The sequence below is a fragment of the Radiomyces spectabilis genome (genome assembly GCF_025331425.1).
Source record: "Radiomyces spectabilis strain NRRL 2753 chromosome Unknown BYT42scaffold_6, whole genome shotgun sequence".
NCBI lineage: Eukaryota > Fungi > Mucoromycota > Mucoromycetes > Mucorales > Radiomycetaceae > Radiomyces > Radiomyces spectabilis.
Window position 1 is genome coordinate 21,790 of NW_026251931.1, and position 19,092 is coordinate 40,881.

Here is a 19,092-nt window from a genome sequence, read left to right on the forward strand (position 1 = left end):
TTATCTTTCAACCATGCCTCGCTGCCCACTTTCAGAATAATAGGCGAAACAATCAGCAGCAAGATGCCATTTGCGCCATTTATGGTCAAACAGAGCATCGTCGTCTTTCGAATAAAAATGTGAGTAGAGCTCTTTTTGAAGAAAAGTGGTTGATGATACGACCGGCGTTCTTCTGTAGCATCATTCAATTTGTTTTTATTTGTCAGTTATACTGTATATGTCCTTTCATTCTCTTCAGTTTTCGATGATCGAGTGATTATGGAGCAGATATGCTTCGATCTATGAATTCATGCATCAGTGGGGTGGCTATCGTTTCATCCATGGGATATCCACATATATTTTGTCTTCGTTTTTTTCTTTTTTCTTTGGTTTTCTCCTCTATCTTCTGTTTACCTGAAAAATTCTCACTAGCATTGCATCCTCTCGCATCCATCATCCATCATCTAGACTATGGTTTATCTCGCGTGTATCTGTAACCGGTCAAGTCGATAAAATATCAAAAAGGTACGTTTTGTGTGATGTGACTATCCGTTTTTCGACAAGAAACAACTCACGTTCTTTTTTCTCTATTCTTTCTTTAGCTTTTGGTTTTCACTCCGGTTTTCTTTTCGCCTGGCAAGCCATCCATCCCTCCAAATCTATCCACTTTGTTTCGCGCATCAATGTGGCCAATCCGGTTTTTGTCGTCAAAGGACATTGTCGGTGATGTGACTCTGTTTTTCATTGGTAACGCTTACGCGTCCTCCTCAGCTTGGCTTCACCTGGATTACTTCCCGTGGTATCGTCTTTGATCTTCTTCCCGACCATTTTATTTTTGTTGTTTGTAGTTTGTAGTATGTGTATTTGTATTTCAGTTATAGTCTTCTTGCAGTCTTTTCCTCCTTTTTTTCCCACAGGGATTTTAGGGGTTCTTTACAGACACACCTATTGTTTAACTTTTTCTTTATAGTTGAATTGTTACTTTTTTTTTCGGTCGGGAAGCTCTGGATATCTGCTGCCTCACATAACAAAGGTAAAATATTTTGACGACATTTGAAATCATTCAAAGAGCTTACAACTCAATTTTTTAATACCCAACATTCCCACACATCATTCTAGGTCTATCATAACCTTGGGCGGGACGGGACTGAGGGCGTCAATAAGTGCTGCTGCACACATGTTTGGAAATCATGACTGTACGGTATGCCAGAGTATTGACATTAATATACCAAAGTTCCATCAAGAGTCTCGCCCAGGTTATGCCGTATGCGTTAGGCTTTTGTCTGACGAATGTCGCTCAATGTAAGGGGGTGACGTCCAGTAGCAGGTGGCATCCATTGCACAGCGGGTGTACGGCTTGTTAAATAATGGTAGATCAACTAAACTAAAAGCGTGATAGCCATTTACACTTGGAAGATTTTGAAGTCCAAATTTAGGCGGTCACAAAAAAAAAAACCGGTATAAAAAATTTCTGGGGCTCACCTTTTCGTCCACTGGAACAAATAATGAAGGACTATCAACGTGAATTCATCGAGTTTGCCCTCGCCAACGATGTGCTAAAGTTTGGGTCGTTCACTCTCAAGTCCGGCCGTGTTTCGCCGTACTTCTTCAATGCTGGATTGTTCAACAGCGGTAAAACGTTGGGCGCCATTGGCCGCTTCTACGCTGCCGCTCTCGTCGATGCCGGATTCAAATACGATGTGCTGTTTGGCCCTGCCTACAAAGGCATTCCTCTCGTCTGTGCCACTGCTTTGTCTCTTTCAACAGAACACAACTTGGAAGCTCCCTTTGCTTTCAATCGTAAGGAAAAGAAGGATCACGGTGAAGGTGGCAACATCGTCGGCACTCCCTTGTCAGGTCAGATCGTCGTGGTCGATGATGTGATCACGGCCGGTACAGCCATCAATGAGTCGATTGGTATCATCAAGGACAATGGCGCTGCTCTCGCTGGCGTGCTTGTGGCTGTCGATCGCGCGGAAGTTGCTCCCGATGGTTCTGGCAAGAGCGCTATCCAAGCAGTAGAAGAAAAGAACAATGTGCCTGTGCGTGCTATCATCAGCATGGACAACATTGTCGAATACATGGAAGAGAAGGGCACCTATACCGAAGAATTGAAACTTATGAGAGAATATAAAGCCCAATATGGGATCAAGCAATAAAGTCAGCGCAGTCTCTGTCATCATGAGCGATAAATTCAGTGACCGATCTCTGTCAATTTGCTGTCTCTGTAACAGCATCTGTAAAATGCAGTATTTCTCAATGCTATGCACGACCATTTTGAGCTACCTTTTAACGGAGGACAATGTTCCTGATACGACACGGCAGTTTTAGATCTTGCTGCGCTGATTCACCGTCCTACTGTTTACTGGGATGCAATTGCTCTTTTGACCCTTTACCTAATAAAATACGGATAGATCGCTGTAGTAATTAAAAGAGATGATTAGTTAGATTCACCCATGATTTGTAAATATCGAGGAGGAGAGCGTCAGCCAATGGTGTCACCAGAGAGCTCCACGTCGGGATGGAATGGGTCCAAAGCCGGTTGAGGCTAACTGAGTTTGAAATACAATCATCGCACGGCGAAAAAACAAAAAAAAAGAGCTCGTTTGTGCAGACATTCACCACCTTGCTTTCATCACACCATGGCTTCACGTCTTTTATTTAATTCTCGTCTCTTGAGCAATCGTCTTAGTCGATTGTGCTTGCGACGCGGATATGCTTCTCAAACCAAGAATGCTGGCGATCAATTCGCTGAAGAATGTAAAATTAAATCGCATATTTTCAAATGCGGCAACTTGTTACAGCTGTTAACTCTGTGCGTTTCCTAGCATTTGGCGCTAATATTTGGCGAAACACTGTGCTCGTTGCTATCGCCGGTGTAGTCTGGTATCGCGTTGACCAGTATATTACGCATTCGGGCGAGGTACTCCAAATTTCAGTTGAGACGCATGCGAACAATGATGATTCTAACACGACCATTGTCGTAGGAAAAACATCCTATCACCAAATGGATTGAATATCATATGACCCCTAGCGAAGAAAACGATCGTGCCACTGATGCTCAATTGGATAGAGCTGGCAAGCTTGCGGAATATCGGTAGGATGAGAAGAGGTGTATGGCAAAATGTGTTCAGTTACTGATATGAATATTGCTTTAGACTTATTGCACAAGAAGCTCAACGTCCTTTAATCTACCGCATGCGATACCCTGAGTATGTTATTGGACTCTTATATACTGAACAGAAAAGAAAAAAGAAACCACCCGTATTAATTATTGGCATAGGTCTTTCGAGATGGCTAGTCCTCGTGGCTTGACCGCGGGCACTCACGTGGATTTATCTGACCTCAACATCAGAAGGGATTAAACAGGAACCATGCAAACATAACTAGAAAAAAAGATCATGGAGCCAATAAAAAGTAGTGTAAACAGAAATAGGACATCGAGCCTCCTCCTACGTTTACTGATGCTTCGATGCATGGCAAACCATTTGAGCAGCATTCGTTTTTTTTTTACTTACTGCGACTGATATGAGAAAATGAATGGTGAGTGAGATGCTTAATCGCTGTAACAGCCGGCAGCATGACGCCAAATGTGCTTTTTTGCTGTATGGAATTCTTGTCTTTATACCGTGCTTTGACAGGACAAGTTGGTTTCATTCATTTGAATTTCGTCTTGGAACAATCGGACAAGGCTGACAACCAGAGACGGATAACGGCACAGGATTGTCAATATGGATTTAATCGGGCCGTCAACGATTCAGAGGGCTTTCAACGACAAACGAATGTGACATCTTTAAGTGATATTAAAATTTATCGCAATTATCCTTCAACAACTAGGATTTTGGATTAATTTTCTATGAAAACAATTTTGCAGTTCAATTATTTCAGACTCATCAACACATTTCTCCGGGATAGTAACATCACTAGAGGCAACGTGGCCCAATTATAATGCGTTATTCCGGCAATCAATGTGAATGTAGCTCGTACGAAACCTCACTTAAAGCACTGCAGACTTCTATTCCGGAACATCGGCCACAGTAGTCCCAAGTTACAGTATTTCCGTCCCCCACGCCACTGTACACGATTATTCGCGAAATACGGAGACATTTGACACGAGCTCAAAGTGTCAAGAATACATGTTTGACATAGATATACGCAAAGGCCAAACGCAAACCATGTCATTTATTCTGAACGTGCATTTTACAGGCGACAATTTACAAAGCTTCAGGTAGTATTTTGGATCATAAACAGCAACGGTCGCACTGAGCAGCTGCATCCTCAAAAGTTTAATCATAAAAGTAAAGTGTCCAAAATGCTCTTGTGATTAGTGATCAATAGATACTTGGCTCATTTGACTTTTTGATGATACTCGCAGTTCTTGATGTTGAGTGCACAAAGGGCCGCTCAATGGTTTCCATTTTGGGATTCCTATTGGTCAATGAATTTGATTCAGCATTTCAATGCCCGTCGAGAGCAAACTGACTTGACGGTGATTCCCATGGGTGCCTGAGCTTCCTTCTCTTTTCTTTACGACAGAACATGGACACTCTTAGTCTTCGCGGCACGCTTGAAGGTGCGTAGATGGGCGAATGGAAACTAGTGTTATTAACTGGAATCAGTGGATGGATGGATGGATGGATGATTGTACGGATGGATGGATGTGGGAAAGATGGAAAAAAGCATAGGATGGGTGGGAGGACAGTATGCAACAGAACCGCTGTTTACGAGACACCTATTGTGAGAACAAAACCATCTTACCGTATGCTTTCATAGGTCACGGCAACTGGGGTAAGCATTGAGTCTTGAATGCTTAAACAATATGTCAAGAGATCTTGCATCTCTTTTGCTTCAAGTCAATTACTCTTTGCTCGATGGAATCATACGCGTAACCAATCTATTCTTATCTAGTCACTGCCATCGCCACCACTTCCGAAGCTCCCGACATGGTCTTGTCTGCTTCCCGCGGTATGTATCGGTCAGCTGGAAATTATAAGAGCTATCTAGGTGGCGATGATCAGCTAATTTTTCATACTTTGTTATGCCATTTCTCCGTTAATAGACAAGTCCATCATCGTCTGGCACCTTACCAGGTAAATTGACAAATAAAAAGGATTGGGATATGAACATTGAAATTAAACCATTTTCTTTTTTGGTTGGTTGTTATAGAGAGGAAATGAACTACGGTGTTGCCCGCAAGTCTCTCCTCGGCCACAACCACTTCGTTGAGGATCTTGCCATCTCTTCCGATGGTCAGTTCGCCTTGTCCGCTTCTTGGGATCACACCCTCCGTCTTTGGGACTTGAACACTGGCACCACCACCCGCCGTTTCGTTGGTCACACCTCGGACGTTTTGTCTGTCTCCTTCTCTGCCGACAACCGTCAGATCGTCTCCGGTTCCCGCGATAAGTCTATCAAATTGTGGAACACCCTCGGTGAATGCAAGTACGATCTCACCGACAACGGTCACACCGAATGGGTTTCCTGCGTCCGTTTCTCTCCCAACCCTGCCAATCCCGTCATCGTCTCTGGTGGCTGGGACAAGCTCGTCAAGGTCTGGGATCTTACCAAGCTCAAGCTTCGTTCCAATTTCATCGGTCACAACGGCTACGTCAACACCGTTACCGTCTCTCCCGATGGTTCCCTCTGCGCTTCCGCCGGTAAGGACGGTGTTGTCATGTTGTGGGATCTCAACGAGTCCAAGCACTTGTACTCGCTCGAAGCCGGTTCCGTCGTCAACGCTCTTACCTTCTCTCCCAACCGCTACTGGCTTTGCGCTGCCACCGCCAACGCCATCAAGATCTGGGATCTCGAAACCAAGTCCGTTGTCGATGAACTCCGTCCCGAAGTTGCTCAAATCGGCAAGAGAAAGCCCCGCGATCCTGAATGTCTTTCTGTCGCCTGGTCTGCTGATGGCAGCACTCTCTTCTCTGGCTACACCGATAACCTTATCCGTGTCTGGCAGGTTTCCCGCACTCTTTAAGTGATCCATGTCTTTCAGAGTATACACAAAGAGTAATTAAAAATAAAAAAGAATTAAAAAATCATCTTTTTTGTATATCGTCATTGTGTGGAGGATGATTGGAATGAACTAACAAGCCGTACACCCGCTGTGCAATGGATGCCGCCTGCCACCGGAGGCCGCCCTCTTACATTGAGCGACTTTCGTCAGACAAAAAGCCTAACGCATACACGGCATAACCTGGGCGAGAACTCTTGACGGAACTTCGGTATATTAATGACAACCTTATGGCATACGTTGCAACGTGATTTGTTTCTGAACACGCGCAGGGCAGCACTGGTTCCCCCCCTCAGTTCCATCCCGCCCAGGCTACGATAGATCTAGAGAGATGTGTGGGTATGTTGGGTATTTAAAAAAATGAGTTAGTAAGCTCTTTGATTGATTCAAATTTTCGTCAAGATATTTTACCTTTGTTATTTGAGTTTGCAATAGCCATTGATCGCTTGACACGACTTGGGTTATATGACATTGAAAAAATTTGAATTAGTATACGTTCATTACATCATAGCAAAGGAAAAGAAATTGGCCTTGCCTTTGAACCAAATGGTGTACCGGAAAAAAAAGATGAATACGGAACACAGGTAAGCTTCTTTTCGATGCGGAAAATAAAATTGCTTCCAGGGACAGTTAAGCGATGGATCGGTGGTGTCAGCTTGAGCAGGCAAAAAATATTGACGTGGCCAGAAGTGACGGTAACTTCGAGTTGGATTCCAGATATCGAGAGTCCCCCGAATAAAAAGAAAGAAAAACAAATAAAGTACATGATGATAAAAAAAACAATGGTCGCGTCAGTAAAAACCTCATAAAAAACCCTGTGGGAAAAAAAGAGGAAAAGACTGCGAAAAGAATATGTACATGAAATATAAAATACAAAATACAAAATACAAAATACAAACTATCAACTATCAACTATCAACTACAAAATAAATAATCGGGAAGACAACTCGAATACCATATGATGAGAAGCAATCCAAAGGAGAGGAACATGAAGAGGACACGTAAGCGTTTTTCTGATTAAAAAGAGAGCCACACCACCAACGATGGCCTTTGACGTCATCCGGTTTCGCCAAATGGATGGATGGATGGTGAGAGAAAGTCAACTTGTAGTATCCAGAACTTGTCAGGCGAAAGAAAACGGAAACCGGAAGCTGGAAGAAGGATGGAAGTAAAGGAGAGGTAAGTCTGTTTTGCCGGAGCAAAATCGATGGTAGACCACTCGACGCTTACCTTTTTGAGGATGGTGGTCGATTTAACCAAGTTAGATACACGGGATAAGAATGGTCTGGATGATGGATGCGGATGGGATCTTGATACAATGATAGTGAGGGTTTATCAAGCAAACAGAAAGAGAGAGAGAAAATCAAAAGAAGAAAGATAAGATTGAAGACAAAAATATATGGTTTTCCATGGATGAAACAATAGTCACCCCACTGATGCATGAATTCATAGATCGAAGCACGTCTGCTTATGTATTATTCGAAAGAGAATGAAAGGACATACAGTATAACCGACAAAAAAAAAAAACCAAATTGAATGATGCTACAGAAGAACGCCAGTCGTATCATCAACCACTTTTCTTCAAAAAGAGCTCTACTCACATTTTTATTCGGAAGACGACGATACTCTGTTTAACCACAACTGGCGCAAATGGCATCTTGCTGCTGATTGTTTCGCCTATTATCGTGAAAGTGGGCAGCGAGGCATGGTTGAAAGATAAAAAAAAAAGGTTTAACAGGTCCTGATAACTTAGTGTAGATCATGTGATTTACAAAATCGCTAATTTCCCAAAGATTTTAATTATGTAGAGATTGTCAGTCATATATGTTCAACAGTCAGTGACAGAAAGTATAACCCATATTAATTGCGGTACTGCGTGGGACATCGTGAAGCAACAGTTCATTCATCTGTTGGTCTCTTTTCAGACTGTCAAAGCAATGGTTGGCAACGCACGCCTGAAACGACCCTGACATCCTTTTGTATCGACTGTTCATGGAAGGCGAAATGTCCGTTTCGAAAAGCCTTTGGATGCTTTGCTAATGATAATAGCTGCATATATTGTTTTGAGGAACTTGAAATTAAAAATCACGGATATCAGCATCATCGTAATCTATGTGTATGTGTATGGGAATAATTTTAATTAAAAAGCAGGCTTCACAGTACATATTGTAGGGTGTAATCTATTATAAGCGCACATTGTCGTATGGGGTATGGAGTATATTCTTTTACGCAAAAGTTCCATTCGCCTGTAATTGAGTATTCTGATTATAAAGTCTCTTCGACGTTTCGCAAGAGGAAAGACGGCAACTTTTTAAAATCCTTAACAAGCTATTGTTCAGTCATGCACCGAGGGATAATTTTAAAAGCGACAATTACTCAGGGGGATCTGCAGTTTAAACCACGCTATTTCGTGCTCACATACGCTGCATGTATTGAATGGAGTCACGAACGACGACGGAGTTGCATGGGTTGCACCATACGATGGGAGAAACTGCTATGTATTATACTGTAGACGTAAAAGGTCTATGGAGCAGCTTCTTGCCGTAAACGTTTGGAAAAACGGTAACTGAAAAACAGCGCGGGAATACTGTAGAATACATGCCAGAATTAGGCTTCACGTATCTCTTGCCGTATTAAACTTCAACCTCCAGGTCTTGTTCAGATGTCGTTTCGATATGCACGTCCTCCGTTTTGATGTGTCGTCTTCCTTTTCCTTTGCCTTTTCCTTGTTCTTATTTTTATTTTTATTTTTGAAGCTGGTATATTAATTACAAAGATCGATACTAAGAATACATTAAAAGAACAAGGAATCCATTCATGCTTGTCAAGGGTTGATACAAGACACGAGATTCAATGGATCGCCTATTTTGCGCTACGGCTGACGAGGAGGAGAAAGGGCATCGGCGGGTTTTCACAAAATCAATACATGACGGGGGGTATTTTTTCCTCTGCTTTTTGCCTGCTTGCTCCTACTTGGAGCAACCTTTGGTGCCAATAATACACCAAGTGATGGGGATCACGCCGATATCATATTCTGCAAGTTGACTAAACACTCTCGGAGTAAGATCGAGCGAATCTAAAAAAGAAACAAGGGAAAATTAGTCTTGCCAATCATGGATAGGGAGCCAAAGGTAAAACCTACTTGGTCCGCAACCAGGGCAACAATCCGTAATTGTGCACGTTGTCTGCTTGTTCTTATGCTTGATGAGCACTTTTTTGCCGCACCAGTGACTTTTACTGTCTTCGTCGCCATATTGATGAAGATTCTAAGAAGAATATAGTTGTAGTGTCAGTAAGCAACCTACGACCAATGAGAAATAATCATAGTTATCTCTTACCAAAGCACAGATCGGGCTATTGTCGTTTTCCTTTGGACCACATGAACCTGTAATAACAACGTAAATGAATCATTAATATATACGAACGAGAAATGAATCTCAACCGAGAAGATTCAGTCATTACCAATGGGTCCACCCTCTGATACTGGATGGAAAAACGTCGCCGAGCCCTTGAACAAACCGGTAATGGTGTGAACGACCTTGTCAACCCCCGATTCGCGTTTATCAATAGGCTGAGCAGACGATAGAGCACTCATCATCACGAGAAGCGTTCCGCATGCAAGAGTGAATCTCATAATGGATCTTTTAGAAGAAAAATAAATAAATAAAAAGGATCTCGAGAGAGAGAGAGAAAGTTGAGAAAGCAGTGGCGTTAAAAAGGTGAAAGGATTGAAATAGAGGCAATTTATATCGTCATTTTATACGAAGCAACATCATTTTACTTTCATGCTTTCTGCTTTATTTCTTTGTTGCTTTTCGAGGGGAAAACGGGGGGGTGTTTAAAGATTGTTCAAGAAACTGGAGCTGCTAAGAAGGGGAATCTAGGGGATAAAGAGGGCAGGGCCAGGAAGGAGTTAGCCATTAGTGTAAACTCTTCATACACCCGTCGCCCTATTACTACTACTATCTGCAGCGATCCCTTTATTTATGTTGCTTTTTTTCTTCTTCACTGTTTGTTTCTTTTTGTTATCTTTTTTTCTTCGTCTTCTTAATCAACAGATCTCCGGTAACCGATCGACATGACCGTATGTTTCTAGCTACAAGGTTTTTCGCAGAACAGCGAAAGGAGAGAGATGGATCGTATCCAAAGTGAACGACTACTTCTCCAATCAATGTGAAGGTTTTTGCTATTTTTATAGCAGTGTCATGAATCATACAATGATCAGTGGGGAAAATGGCGGAAAAGATGGGTTGGTTTCTGATATGCAGGTCATACTTGCTCCGATTTGTTTTCTTTGCAAGTGCATTCTGCTCCTGCTGTTTGGTATAACTATAATCTGGGATGATGCCCGAAGTTTTATTCTGTGTTAAAGTTCTATGAATCTATGCACCGGTTAGAACTCATTCTATAACTCTCACTCCTTTTGCCAATCATCCCATGGTAATAATTCTTCGAAATCATGGTCTAGAGTGCCTCTGAAAAAATAAGCATCAAAGCATCTCATTTATGAATAATTTGAATCACCGGCCCCCATCATGCACGAATCAAAATACTATCCGTCCTTCTCGCTGCTGTTTACCGGTCACACGACCAATGACAGCCGTACCTTGACGACATCTCACCTTTGATTAGTCTAGTACAATAGTGTACGCGTATGCTAGTCTTTTGAAGCTTGCATTTTATTTTGCTTCTTCTTTTTCGTCGTTTGGATGATAATCTAAAAATACCTGTCAAACATCGTTGCTTCTTTTAGAACGATGGCTGCCATCAGAAAACCCACCTCGTGGCTAGGAGAAATAGAAGACAGATAATGCAGGCAACCTAGGGTTATCAGGGGGAAAAGGATAACATAAGATGCACTTGTCGCTTTCCTCCGAATTCATTCTTGCAGCCACCCAAATACATGATGCAACCAGAAAAAACAATGCGTTTCTCTAATCTTCGCATTTATAAATTCAACAGTCTATTGTTCAAATAATTGAAGAAGCACAAAATAGTCATCACTCGATTTGATAATGGTAATGGATGGTCAGTTATCAGCTAGGTTTTTATGTTGGATGCAACTCCAAGAAACCCCTTTTTTGGTCAGATGGTAACCTCATAAAAATCGATATTCTCAAAAGCTCTCATGGCGTGACACGTTTGTACGACCGTTGCACTGTCATTTCATGCTCAGTCTCACCGCGAGTGCATGAGTGGCTGTGCACTACAGTTGCTCACGAAGGATTTTGTCTTAGTGCACATGCTTCGATTGACATACAACATTTGAAAATACGTATCTACATCTTCATATGAAAAAACTCACAAAATCTGATCAAAGATATAGGATGAATTAGAGACATCGTATCAACAATTATTCCAAGTTCGCCGGGGCACGATGCATATATGGTAAAAGATGCATTTCGTTTACGTAAATGTCGAGTCATAGTTGGGTACGAGCTCATGAATAACAAGGAAGACTGTAATTAACGAGTCGTCTCCTAAAAATAATGAAGCATCATCCTTACAATGTTTTTTATGGTGCTAGAAGCATAACTACTGACTACATGATAGAATATAATTCACCTGAATAATCTTTTTACAACGCAGATGGCGTGTTGATAGGAATTCAAGATGTGCTTTCCGGTTTATAGGTCATATCGTATCTGGAATACGTAGAACGCACATCACGGAGTTTGCCACACCTTTGAATGCCCGCTGTATTACCCCGTGATTTCCGATCACCAATACACTCGGCTTTGATGAATTTGTACATCCATGATTCATGCTAATCATTGTATGGCCGTACTATCGTAGAAGAATCAATGAAAGAAAAAGGTACCGCGTCCTTTGCTAGAATCCGAGTGTTAGGATTCTTACGGATGCAGTTTCTTTCTTATTTTCGTCAGGAATCGCTTGTTTGTTTTTTCTGGCGTCGCTGAACCCAAGGCCCTCACTTTTACCGCGTCGATTCAGAAAAAAATTTGAAGGTTGGAAGCACATAAGATTGACACCGATCAGTTACAATGCAAAAAGCTGATAAAAAAAAAAAGCATTGGTTTTTGACTTGATTTGACATGGTTTAAACTGACGTGAATGGGATTATTGCCAACAACAGTTGTCGGTCACCGATACTCGCCACGGCATTCTGATAGTGGATGGTTGGGAAGACAATGGTGTGATTGGCTGATCGTCGGAAGGATATGAGTAGGCAAATCGAGGGAGCATTCACATCACTGTTGTACCAGGGTCTTTCTAAGATTTTATCGGGTCAATCCAATTACAAAGATTTCAACCCGGAACAACTCATGAAGGGTTGACTTAAAATTTATTCATTTTTTTGGGGGATACATCAAAGCTCTGCTCCAAATTTCCCTATGCAACTGTCATCATGATTGCCGCGGTCGGAAAAATTGTTGCGGTCTGGAGCTTAGCTGGCAATCAAATTCGATATAGCGGACGAGGGTGTCGCGGATATTCCTGCACGCGTTGATATCCCGGTTCCACGCTTAAAAAGAAAGTCTAACGATAGTATCATTAACTACACTTCTCCTTTTTTGAGGCCAGTTATTCTCTTATTCTTACCTTGACCGGAACTGGAGCATGACCTTTGTATGATGGTTTTAAGGTCAGCGTCGCCGTAAGAGAAGACGTTTGGTCTTGGGTCCTAGCCGCGTGATGCTGTCGTCGCCGCTGACATTTTTGGACGTTCGCTGTTTCTTTTTGGTCTTGTACAACGAAGGTTGCCCCTCCTTAAATAAGACACAACGTTAGATTATATTTATACGATGTATCCTATTCCTTTAGTACCAAGGGGAACACCGGAAAACCGTCCAAGGATATGATCTGCCAGCAGATTCATGGTCATTTGGCGTGCAGAGAAGAGCATAGTGGGGGTTATCTAAAAAAAAACATACAGTTTGAATAAAACGGAGTGCTCCAGTTTCTTTTTCTTCAAACTTACCAGCTCTATGTAATATTCGCGTATCGTCATCCTCTTGATGAGATACAGGTGCTTACAGGCCAATTGACGTTGTTGGTGATACATGCAGCTGCAGGTGCGAATGACTCCATTTTGAATTGATACTTCATATTGGTTCTCGTTCGTAGACTGCACTTGATAAACTGCGACGTGATCAGTATCGTCAAGCTCTAACAAGCCGTACACCCGCTGTGCAATGGATGCCACCTGCTACTGGACGTCCCCCTTTACATTGAGCGACATTCGTCAGACAAAAGCCTAACGCATACGGCATAACCTGGGCGAGACTCTTGATGGAACTTTGGTATATTAATGTCAATACTCTGGCATACCGTACAGTCATGATTTCCAAACATGTGTGCAGCAGCACTTATTGACCCCCTCAGTCCCGTCCCGCCCAAGGTTATTGGGTATTTTAAAAAAAATGAGTTAGCAAGCTCTTTGATTGATTCAAATGCCGTCAAGATATTTTACCTTTGTTGTGTGAGGCAGTAGATATCCAGAGCTTCCCGACCGAAAAAAAAGAAACGATACAAATATAAAAAAAAAAAAGTAAATACAATAGGTGCGTCTGTAAAAACCCCCTACAAACCCTGTGGGGAAAAAAAGAAGGAAAAGACTGCAAGAAGACTATAACTAAAATAAAAATACACATACTACAAACTACAAACTACAAACTACAAAAATAAAATGGTCGGGAAGAAGATCAAAGACGATACCACGGGAAGTAATACAGGTGAAGCCAAGCTGAGGAGGACGCGTAAGCGCTGCCGATGAAAAAGAGAGTCACACCACCGACGATGCCCTTTTGACGACAAAAACCGGATTGGCAACATTTGATGCGCGAAACAAAGTCGAAAGATTTGGAGGGATGGATGACTTGCCAGGCGAAAAAGAAAACCGGAGAGAAAACCAAAAGCTAAGGAAGAATGGAAAAAAGAACAGGTAAGTTTTTCCTTGTTGAAGAACTGATAAAAAACCATTTGATGGTACCTTCTGATTGTGATGGTCGATTTAACCGAGTCAGCTACACGGGAAAGCCATAGTCGGGGCGATGGACGCAGCTAGGAACTTGATGAAATAAATAGTACCAGGGCTTCTTAGGTGAACCGACGTTAGAGAAAAACGAAGACAAAAAGAACAAAGGACCTCCAAAAATAAAAGCTTTAAATATAAAAGCGAAAAAGAAAAAGCTTCAAAAATAGATCTCCAAAGAACAATGAATTCACCCTTTTTCAGGAAAAAGTCCAAAATAAAAACTGCAAATAAAGACTGTAAAGATAAAAAGCAGAAAGAAGCTGCATAAAAATTAAAGCTACAAAAGACGTGTGAATGGCCACTTTCTAAATGAAAAAAAGCTCCAAAAATAAAAATCTGATAAAAGCAAAAAGAAACTGCATGAAAATAGAGCTCTATAAGTATGAATGATCGCCTTTAAAATAAATAAAAATTGACACACACCAATGAATGAACAATGAGCAATGTCGCCAGATCAGCTACATTGGTAAAGCATTTCTGCTCATGCACCTTTAATCACCGGAAACTGGAAAGAAAAAAATCAAAAGGACACACATTTACTGACAAAGACAACTTATTAAATATAATGCTACAAAGACGCGAGATCGACATCGACAATAGCCCTTTGCAGAAAGCTGTCCCCTATTGAACTTTTCCATAACCTCCACCCAACATCTTTGAATGAATAGATAACACCAAGCGAAGTAGCTGCCAAATCCATATGATGAAAAGGAACACCATGTAACTGGTTTTTAGCTCGCAAATTTTGGCGTGCGGCGACTGGTTTGTAGTTTGGCAGGAATTTTAATAGTATCACGTGTTGATCTTTTAAAGATCACAAAGTTATGCTCTTTCGGTCTGTAGTTTGTTGTTACTCTGAGGCTAGTGGGAATAGTAGCTGATTAAGATGTGTTTGAAATGGGATGCTCCATTTCCAGTATTCAGAACTCCGCACTCGAATTTGTGTATCCAAAGGTCTCGCTTGATGGTGTTCTCTTAACTCTAATCTTTTGTCAATAAAAGGTTGATTTTTCGGTAAGATTTAGTTGATGTGCGCATAAATTTTTGCGTATCAATAGACAACCTACACACGATACGATCATAGTCATCAAGTGTTCTCGGCTTATCGTCCGCATGTAGCACCAAAAGTAAATGAAGATGCGGTAAGCCTCGCTTCTGAAACTCCACTGTGTGTACATGGGCAACGACTCTTCCCAAAACATGGTTCTTCGTTAGATCTTCCATCTGAGCTTTACGCTCCATATTGAAGACTCGCGCACAAAGATCGGGCCGATCAACAGCGGTTTGGAGAGGAGCCAGCTCGTCCTGTATTCCCTTCCACTGAGGATTGCAAGTGAAAGTGATGAAAAGATCGGGCTGTCCGCATCGACGTACAATATTCATGGAGTCATGATAGAGTTGCCGCATGTGTCTGGGACTTCCTATGAAGGTGGATGGCAAGATCACTCGTTGCCCGACGCTCTGAAGGTCGTTGTCACCCAGCTCTGCTGCATCTACGACACCTCGGTACAGATCCGTTCGCAGGTTCGTCTGATTGAGCCGTAAATACGTCAGCCGATTCTGCTCCATTTTGGCGTACATATCAACTATGTACTGCTGGAACAGGCGTCCGAACAAATGCAGATCGTGGCCGTTACTTCGCACCATCAAACGGTAGCTGTACCATTGCATAACCGTGATACTGCGACCGCCAGGGGAGCGTGCGTGGATATTCCAACCAAGTTACCATGTGGGAACATCAAGACGTACTGGAGAGCATCATAGTGCGAAAAAAACAACCACGACGACGACTACAACCACCACGGCCGATTCATCTCGCTGATACGTTGAAGTCCATGGCTTCTCGATCGGAGCACAATATCGCGGCTACTATCAGGCGTAATGGTGCTATCGACCAAAATTACTCCAATTTCGCTTGCGGTGGGTGCGTTGTATCGGCGGGCATCGGGAGTGTTTTCCGCGCATATCAGCAATCGCACGTCTACAGCTCCATCCGACTCACGTAAAACTTGGGCCATCGACAGCAACAGTGGAACAAAGGGGTTAATTTCCATCAGCAGATCTTGGAGAATTAGCAGTGTTGCATTTTGTAAATAGGGCGCCACAGCGTTTCGGTGTGCCAACTGGGTGTCAGAGTCGTAAATGTACAGTTGAGCAAATGCAGGAGTATGGTTGTCCGTTGGCGGAAGCAGGCCACCGATCCGATGATAGATGCTTCCTTGTATACAATAAATAAATACAGTAAATATAAATATAGCAATCATGTCGTGCTTTACAAGAGGGTTGATCGCTTCAGCAGCAATTTCTCTGGCGCGCACCATTCGTTGTGCCTGCCCCATCCTGCCTCTGTTGAGCACTATACGCGAAATATTGCTCCTAATCCTCATGGACGTCATTGACAAGAATGTATACCAGGCGGTCAAGACGTCTGTTGCGCTTTCTTTGCAGGTACATCGTTTTGTGCTAATCGTGCCAACTTTCGATGTAGTTGTTGGTCTCTATGTTGGTGAAATATGTCACGTCTGCTTTCAAGAATATGAAACTTTGCAGGTACGTCGTTTTGAGCTGATTGTGCCAACTTTCGATGTAATTGCTGGTCTCCATGTCGGTGAAATATGTCAGGCATGCTTTTAAAAAATTGAAGTCCGTTCCTGAGGGTGTGCCACGTCTTAAATAACGGGGCGCATGCGTGATGTCATCATCCTAATTGAATTCCCGCCGCCGCGGCGGCTTTCCTGAAGTGGGGAAAAAAAAGGAAGCCGATATCAAGCAAACATTGTGAGAAGCATTCTTGAACAATCTCGGCATGACTGATCCATCACACTTCTCTTCCACTTGGGATTCAGCATTCACTCGTTTTCAGAAGTAGGTTTTTTTTTTCTTTCGACAGCTCCAGTAAATGGATAGCCAGTGGCTCATTCGAACTTTATTATCTTTTTTAGTAAATCAGCCGATAATAAAGATGATAGTCTAAATCCACGGGCCAAAGAATTCCAGGCAAGTATCATACAACGAGCAAACTTCAGATTCAAGGTCTGGTGCCCTTGAATGACAGTGTACTGATGTTCGATTCTAATGCAGCTGTTTGGACAATCCCCGACGTTTCAAGCGACTTCCCTTACTTATGAGCTTGCAAGTCCCTCTTTGAGCTCCTTACAAGCCTGTGCATCACCTTTTATTCCCAGCTCAGTAACGCATTCCCCACAACTATTTAACCCTTTTGAAGAACATACCCAAGCTTACGACGACACACAGTTGAGCGACCACTTATTAAGTACTCATCTCCTGGATGAGATGAACGCCGAACAAGAACCCGCATTACAGAGTGACGATAACAATAATTACCCGTGGCCATTGAATGGAAGAACAGCATGGTACTCATCGTCACCTGCGCATCCAACCGACCAATCCCTGAAGCACATATGGAAAGCCGACGTACAAGAAGAACCTGCGGATCAGCAAAAGCAAAAGCAGAAACAAAAGCAACAACCATCGAAAACAGAATCAAACAATGATCCACAAACAACCACCTTTAATACGCACGAAGAGGAATACATGCGTTACTCGCGTTGTTGGGACCGCTTCGAACCTTACTCGCATGAAGACGAAAGTGATTTTGATCCGACGTTGCAATTTTATCGTGGCGAACTATTGGATCACGACACTATTCAAGACATGAACCTACTTTCGCTTTCCGTTACCAACCCGTCCGAAGAAGAAACTCAGGCTGATAACGTCGGCGAAGACATGTCACCCATCCAAATGATGGAATCCATCTTCACTGATCTGAGCAAAGATGAACTCGACCAGGTTTTAGCAAAGCACGATTACGATGTCGATCGAGCCATGGAATATCTCATTCACCGAAACACCACCGAAGTCGAGATGCCTCCACCTTTACCCGTGCCCGCTGATACAGTGGTTAAAAAACGCCAAGTGTGTCGTCATTATCTCGCCGGTGAATGCTATCGCAAAGATTGCTGGTTTGCTCACGATCTCCAAGTCAAGGTGTGCAAGTTCTGGTAAGCATAAAAAACATAAAAAAAAAGTTGGCGCGCACAATGAATAGCTGACTGTGAAATGGGACTCCGCTGATCATGATAGGTTGCAAGGATCGTGCCTCAAGGGTGATTCATGCGAGTTCTCACATTACATTGACGTACAAGAAGTAGCGACGAAAATCACCAAGGAAACCAAGCCTGAGATCAAATTTAATGGAAATGATTACCCAGAGCTATCCAGTCGACCCACCAAAAAGTCATCTCCCCAAGTGGCCGTATCATCCCAAGAAGAATTTCCCTCGCTCACATCGGCTGCGAAAATGCGGTCGGCAAGACCAGCCGCGAAGATCATCAACTTTGCCGAAGCTGCCAAGAAAAAAGCATCCAGCAACACCAGTGCGAACAAAAAATCGCTCAAATCAGTTCAGACCAATGCTATTTCCAAACAACGTTTAAGGCAACCTGTTCGCATTCCATGGCTGGAAACAGGGAGCGCGTTGAATGCGACCTATCTTGAGCAGGTAAATACAAATGTGAACCTTGAAACATGAGAAAAAGGAGAACAGTGTGGAGCAGAGCAAAATGAGGTGAAGAACATGTGATGTTTGTACTGATACACTGATTCTTTTTCTTTTTGGCAGCGAAAACAAGCCATCGAATACGGTATGTTGCGCAATCGGTTCTTCAGTCGTGCAACGGAATTTTACCTCAACGGCGACGGTGCCAAGGCAAAAGCCTATTCGTTGAAAGCCAAACACTACAACCGTTTGATGCAAGAGATGCATACCGAAGCCAGCCGACGCATTTTTGAGCAGCGGAATCAAAGCGAAGCATTTGTTGATCTCCACGGTTTGCATGTGGATGAAGCACTGGATATTCTTGAGGAACGATTGGATAAATTGAAGGGATATCAAGGTACCATTTACATTGTTACCGGCACAGGGCATCATTCCGGCAGTACGGGGTTGAGCAAGAAACAGAGTAAATTGAAACCAAATGTCGAGCAATATCTGAAGGATAGAAACGTCGTGTTTGCAGAAACTAGTGTTGTCGGAGATAAAAGAGGCGGCGTTTTCGCTGTCGATCTTTCTCGGTGA

At 42.7% G+C, this 19,092-nt stretch overlaps 7 protein-coding genes across 7 annotated transcripts; 5 read left to right on the plus strand and 2 right to left on the minus strand.

Annotated features, from left to right (window-relative positions):
• Positions 1-430: 430 nt before the first annotated feature.
• On the plus strand, positions 431-878 carry BYT42DRAFT_567274 (uncharacterized protein). Its single transcript, XM_051568074.1, has 2 exons — positions 431-453; positions 621-878. The coding sequence occupies exons 1-2, from the start codon at positions 451-453 to the stop codon at positions 789-791; spliced, it is 174 nt and encodes a 57-aa protein (XP_051423410.1). The 5' UTR covers positions 431-450; the 3' UTR covers positions 792-878.
• A 439-nt stretch (positions 879-1,317) lies between these two features.
• Positions 1,318-2,536, plus strand: BYT42DRAFT_567281 (orotate phosphoribosyltransferase). Its single transcript, XM_051568075.1, has 2 exons — positions 1,318-1,387; positions 1,462-2,536. The coding sequence occupies exon 2, from the start codon at positions 1,485-1,487 to the stop codon at positions 2,136-2,138; it is 654 nt and encodes a 217-aa protein (XP_051423411.1). The 5' UTR covers positions 1,318-1,387; positions 1,462-1,484; the 3' UTR covers positions 2,139-2,536.
• A 43-nt stretch (positions 2,537-2,579) lies between these two features.
• Positions 2,580-3,472, plus strand: BYT42DRAFT_567283 (uncharacterized protein). The gene is made up of 5 exons (XM_051568076.1): positions 2,580-2,739; positions 2,808-2,902; positions 2,967-3,076; positions 3,138-3,191; positions 3,263-3,472. Exons 1-5 carry the CDS (start codon positions 2,622-2,624, stop codon positions 3,342-3,344), a joined length of 459 nt encoding a protein of 152 aa, XP_051423412.1. The 5' UTR covers positions 2,580-2,621; the 3' UTR covers positions 3,345-3,472.
• A 1,045-nt stretch (positions 3,473-4,517) lies between these two features.
• BYT42DRAFT_567288 (guanine nucleotide-binding protein subunit beta-2-like 1) lies at positions 4,518-5,959 on the plus strand (the record flags this gene model as incomplete). Its single annotated transcript, XM_051568077.1, has 4 exons — positions 4,518-4,552; positions 4,888-4,944; positions 5,039-5,069; positions 5,146-5,959. Coding segments are annotated over 4 exons (937 nt in total), but the record flags the coding sequence as incomplete, so codon positions are not given.
• Positions 5,960-8,555: 2,596 nt separating this feature from the next.
• BYT42DRAFT_567303 (RlpA-like double-psi beta-barrel-protein domain-containing protein-containing protein) lies at positions 8,556-9,752 on the minus strand. The gene is made up of 4 exons (XM_051568078.1): positions 9,458-9,752; positions 9,334-9,380; positions 9,138-9,261; positions 8,556-9,071 (listed from the first exon to the last, which is right to left on the minus strand). Exons 1-4 carry the CDS (start codon positions 9,627-9,629, stop codon positions 8,965-8,967), a joined length of 450 nt encoding a protein of 149 aa, XP_051423414.1. The 5' UTR covers positions 9,630-9,752; the 3' UTR covers positions 8,556-8,964.
• A 6,618-nt stretch (positions 9,753-16,370) lies between these two features.
• BYT42DRAFT_495541 (uncharacterized protein) lies at positions 16,371-16,607 on the minus strand (the record flags this gene model as incomplete). The annotated part of the gene is made up of 2 exons (XM_051564367.1): positions 16,371-16,430; positions 16,515-16,607. Coding segments are annotated over 2 exons (153 nt in total), but the record flags the coding sequence as incomplete, so codon positions are not given.
• A 942-nt stretch (positions 16,608-17,549) lies between these two features.
• Positions 17,550-19,092, plus strand: BYT42DRAFT_496001 (uncharacterized protein; the record flags this gene model as incomplete). Its single annotated transcript, XM_051564393.1, has 3 exons — positions 17,550-18,016; positions 18,099-18,516; positions 18,637-19,092. The coding sequence occupies 3 exons, from the start codon at positions 17,550-17,552 to the stop codon at positions 19,090-19,092; spliced, it is 1,341 nt and encodes a 446-aa protein (XP_051423416.1).

Excerpts from the sequence above, each read along its gene's own strand:
- BYT42DRAFT_567281 (XM_051568075.1), top strand. The coding sequence starts at position 1,485 with ATGAAGGACTATCAACGTGAATTCATCGAGTTTGCCCTCGCCAACGAT.
- BYT42DRAFT_567283 (XM_051568076.1), top strand. The coding sequence starts at position 2,622 with ATGGCTTCACGTCTTTTATTTAATTCTCGTCTCTTGAGCAATCGTCTT. Across the intron at positions 2,740-2,807 it reads CGATCAATTCGCTGAAGAAT|CATTTGGCGCTAATATTTGG; the intron begins GTAAAATTAAAT and ends TGCGTTTCCTAG. Across the intron at positions 3,077-3,137 it reads GGCAAGCTTGCGGAATATCG|ACTTATTGCACAAGAAGCTC; the intron begins GTAGGATGAGAA and ends ATATTGCTTTAG.
- BYT42DRAFT_567303 (XM_051568078.1), bottom strand. The coding sequence starts at position 9,629 with ATGAGATTCACTCTTGCATGCGGAACGCTTCTCGTGATGATGAGTGCT. Across the intron at positions 9,262-9,333 it reads ATAGCCCGATCTGTGCTTTG|AATCTTCATCAATATGGCGA; the intron begins GTAAGAGATAAC and ends TATTCTTCTTAG. Across the intron at positions 9,072-9,137 it reads TTGCCCTGGTTGCGGACCAA|ATTCGCTCGATCTTACTCCG; the intron begins GTAGGTTTTACC and ends TTTCTTTTTTAG.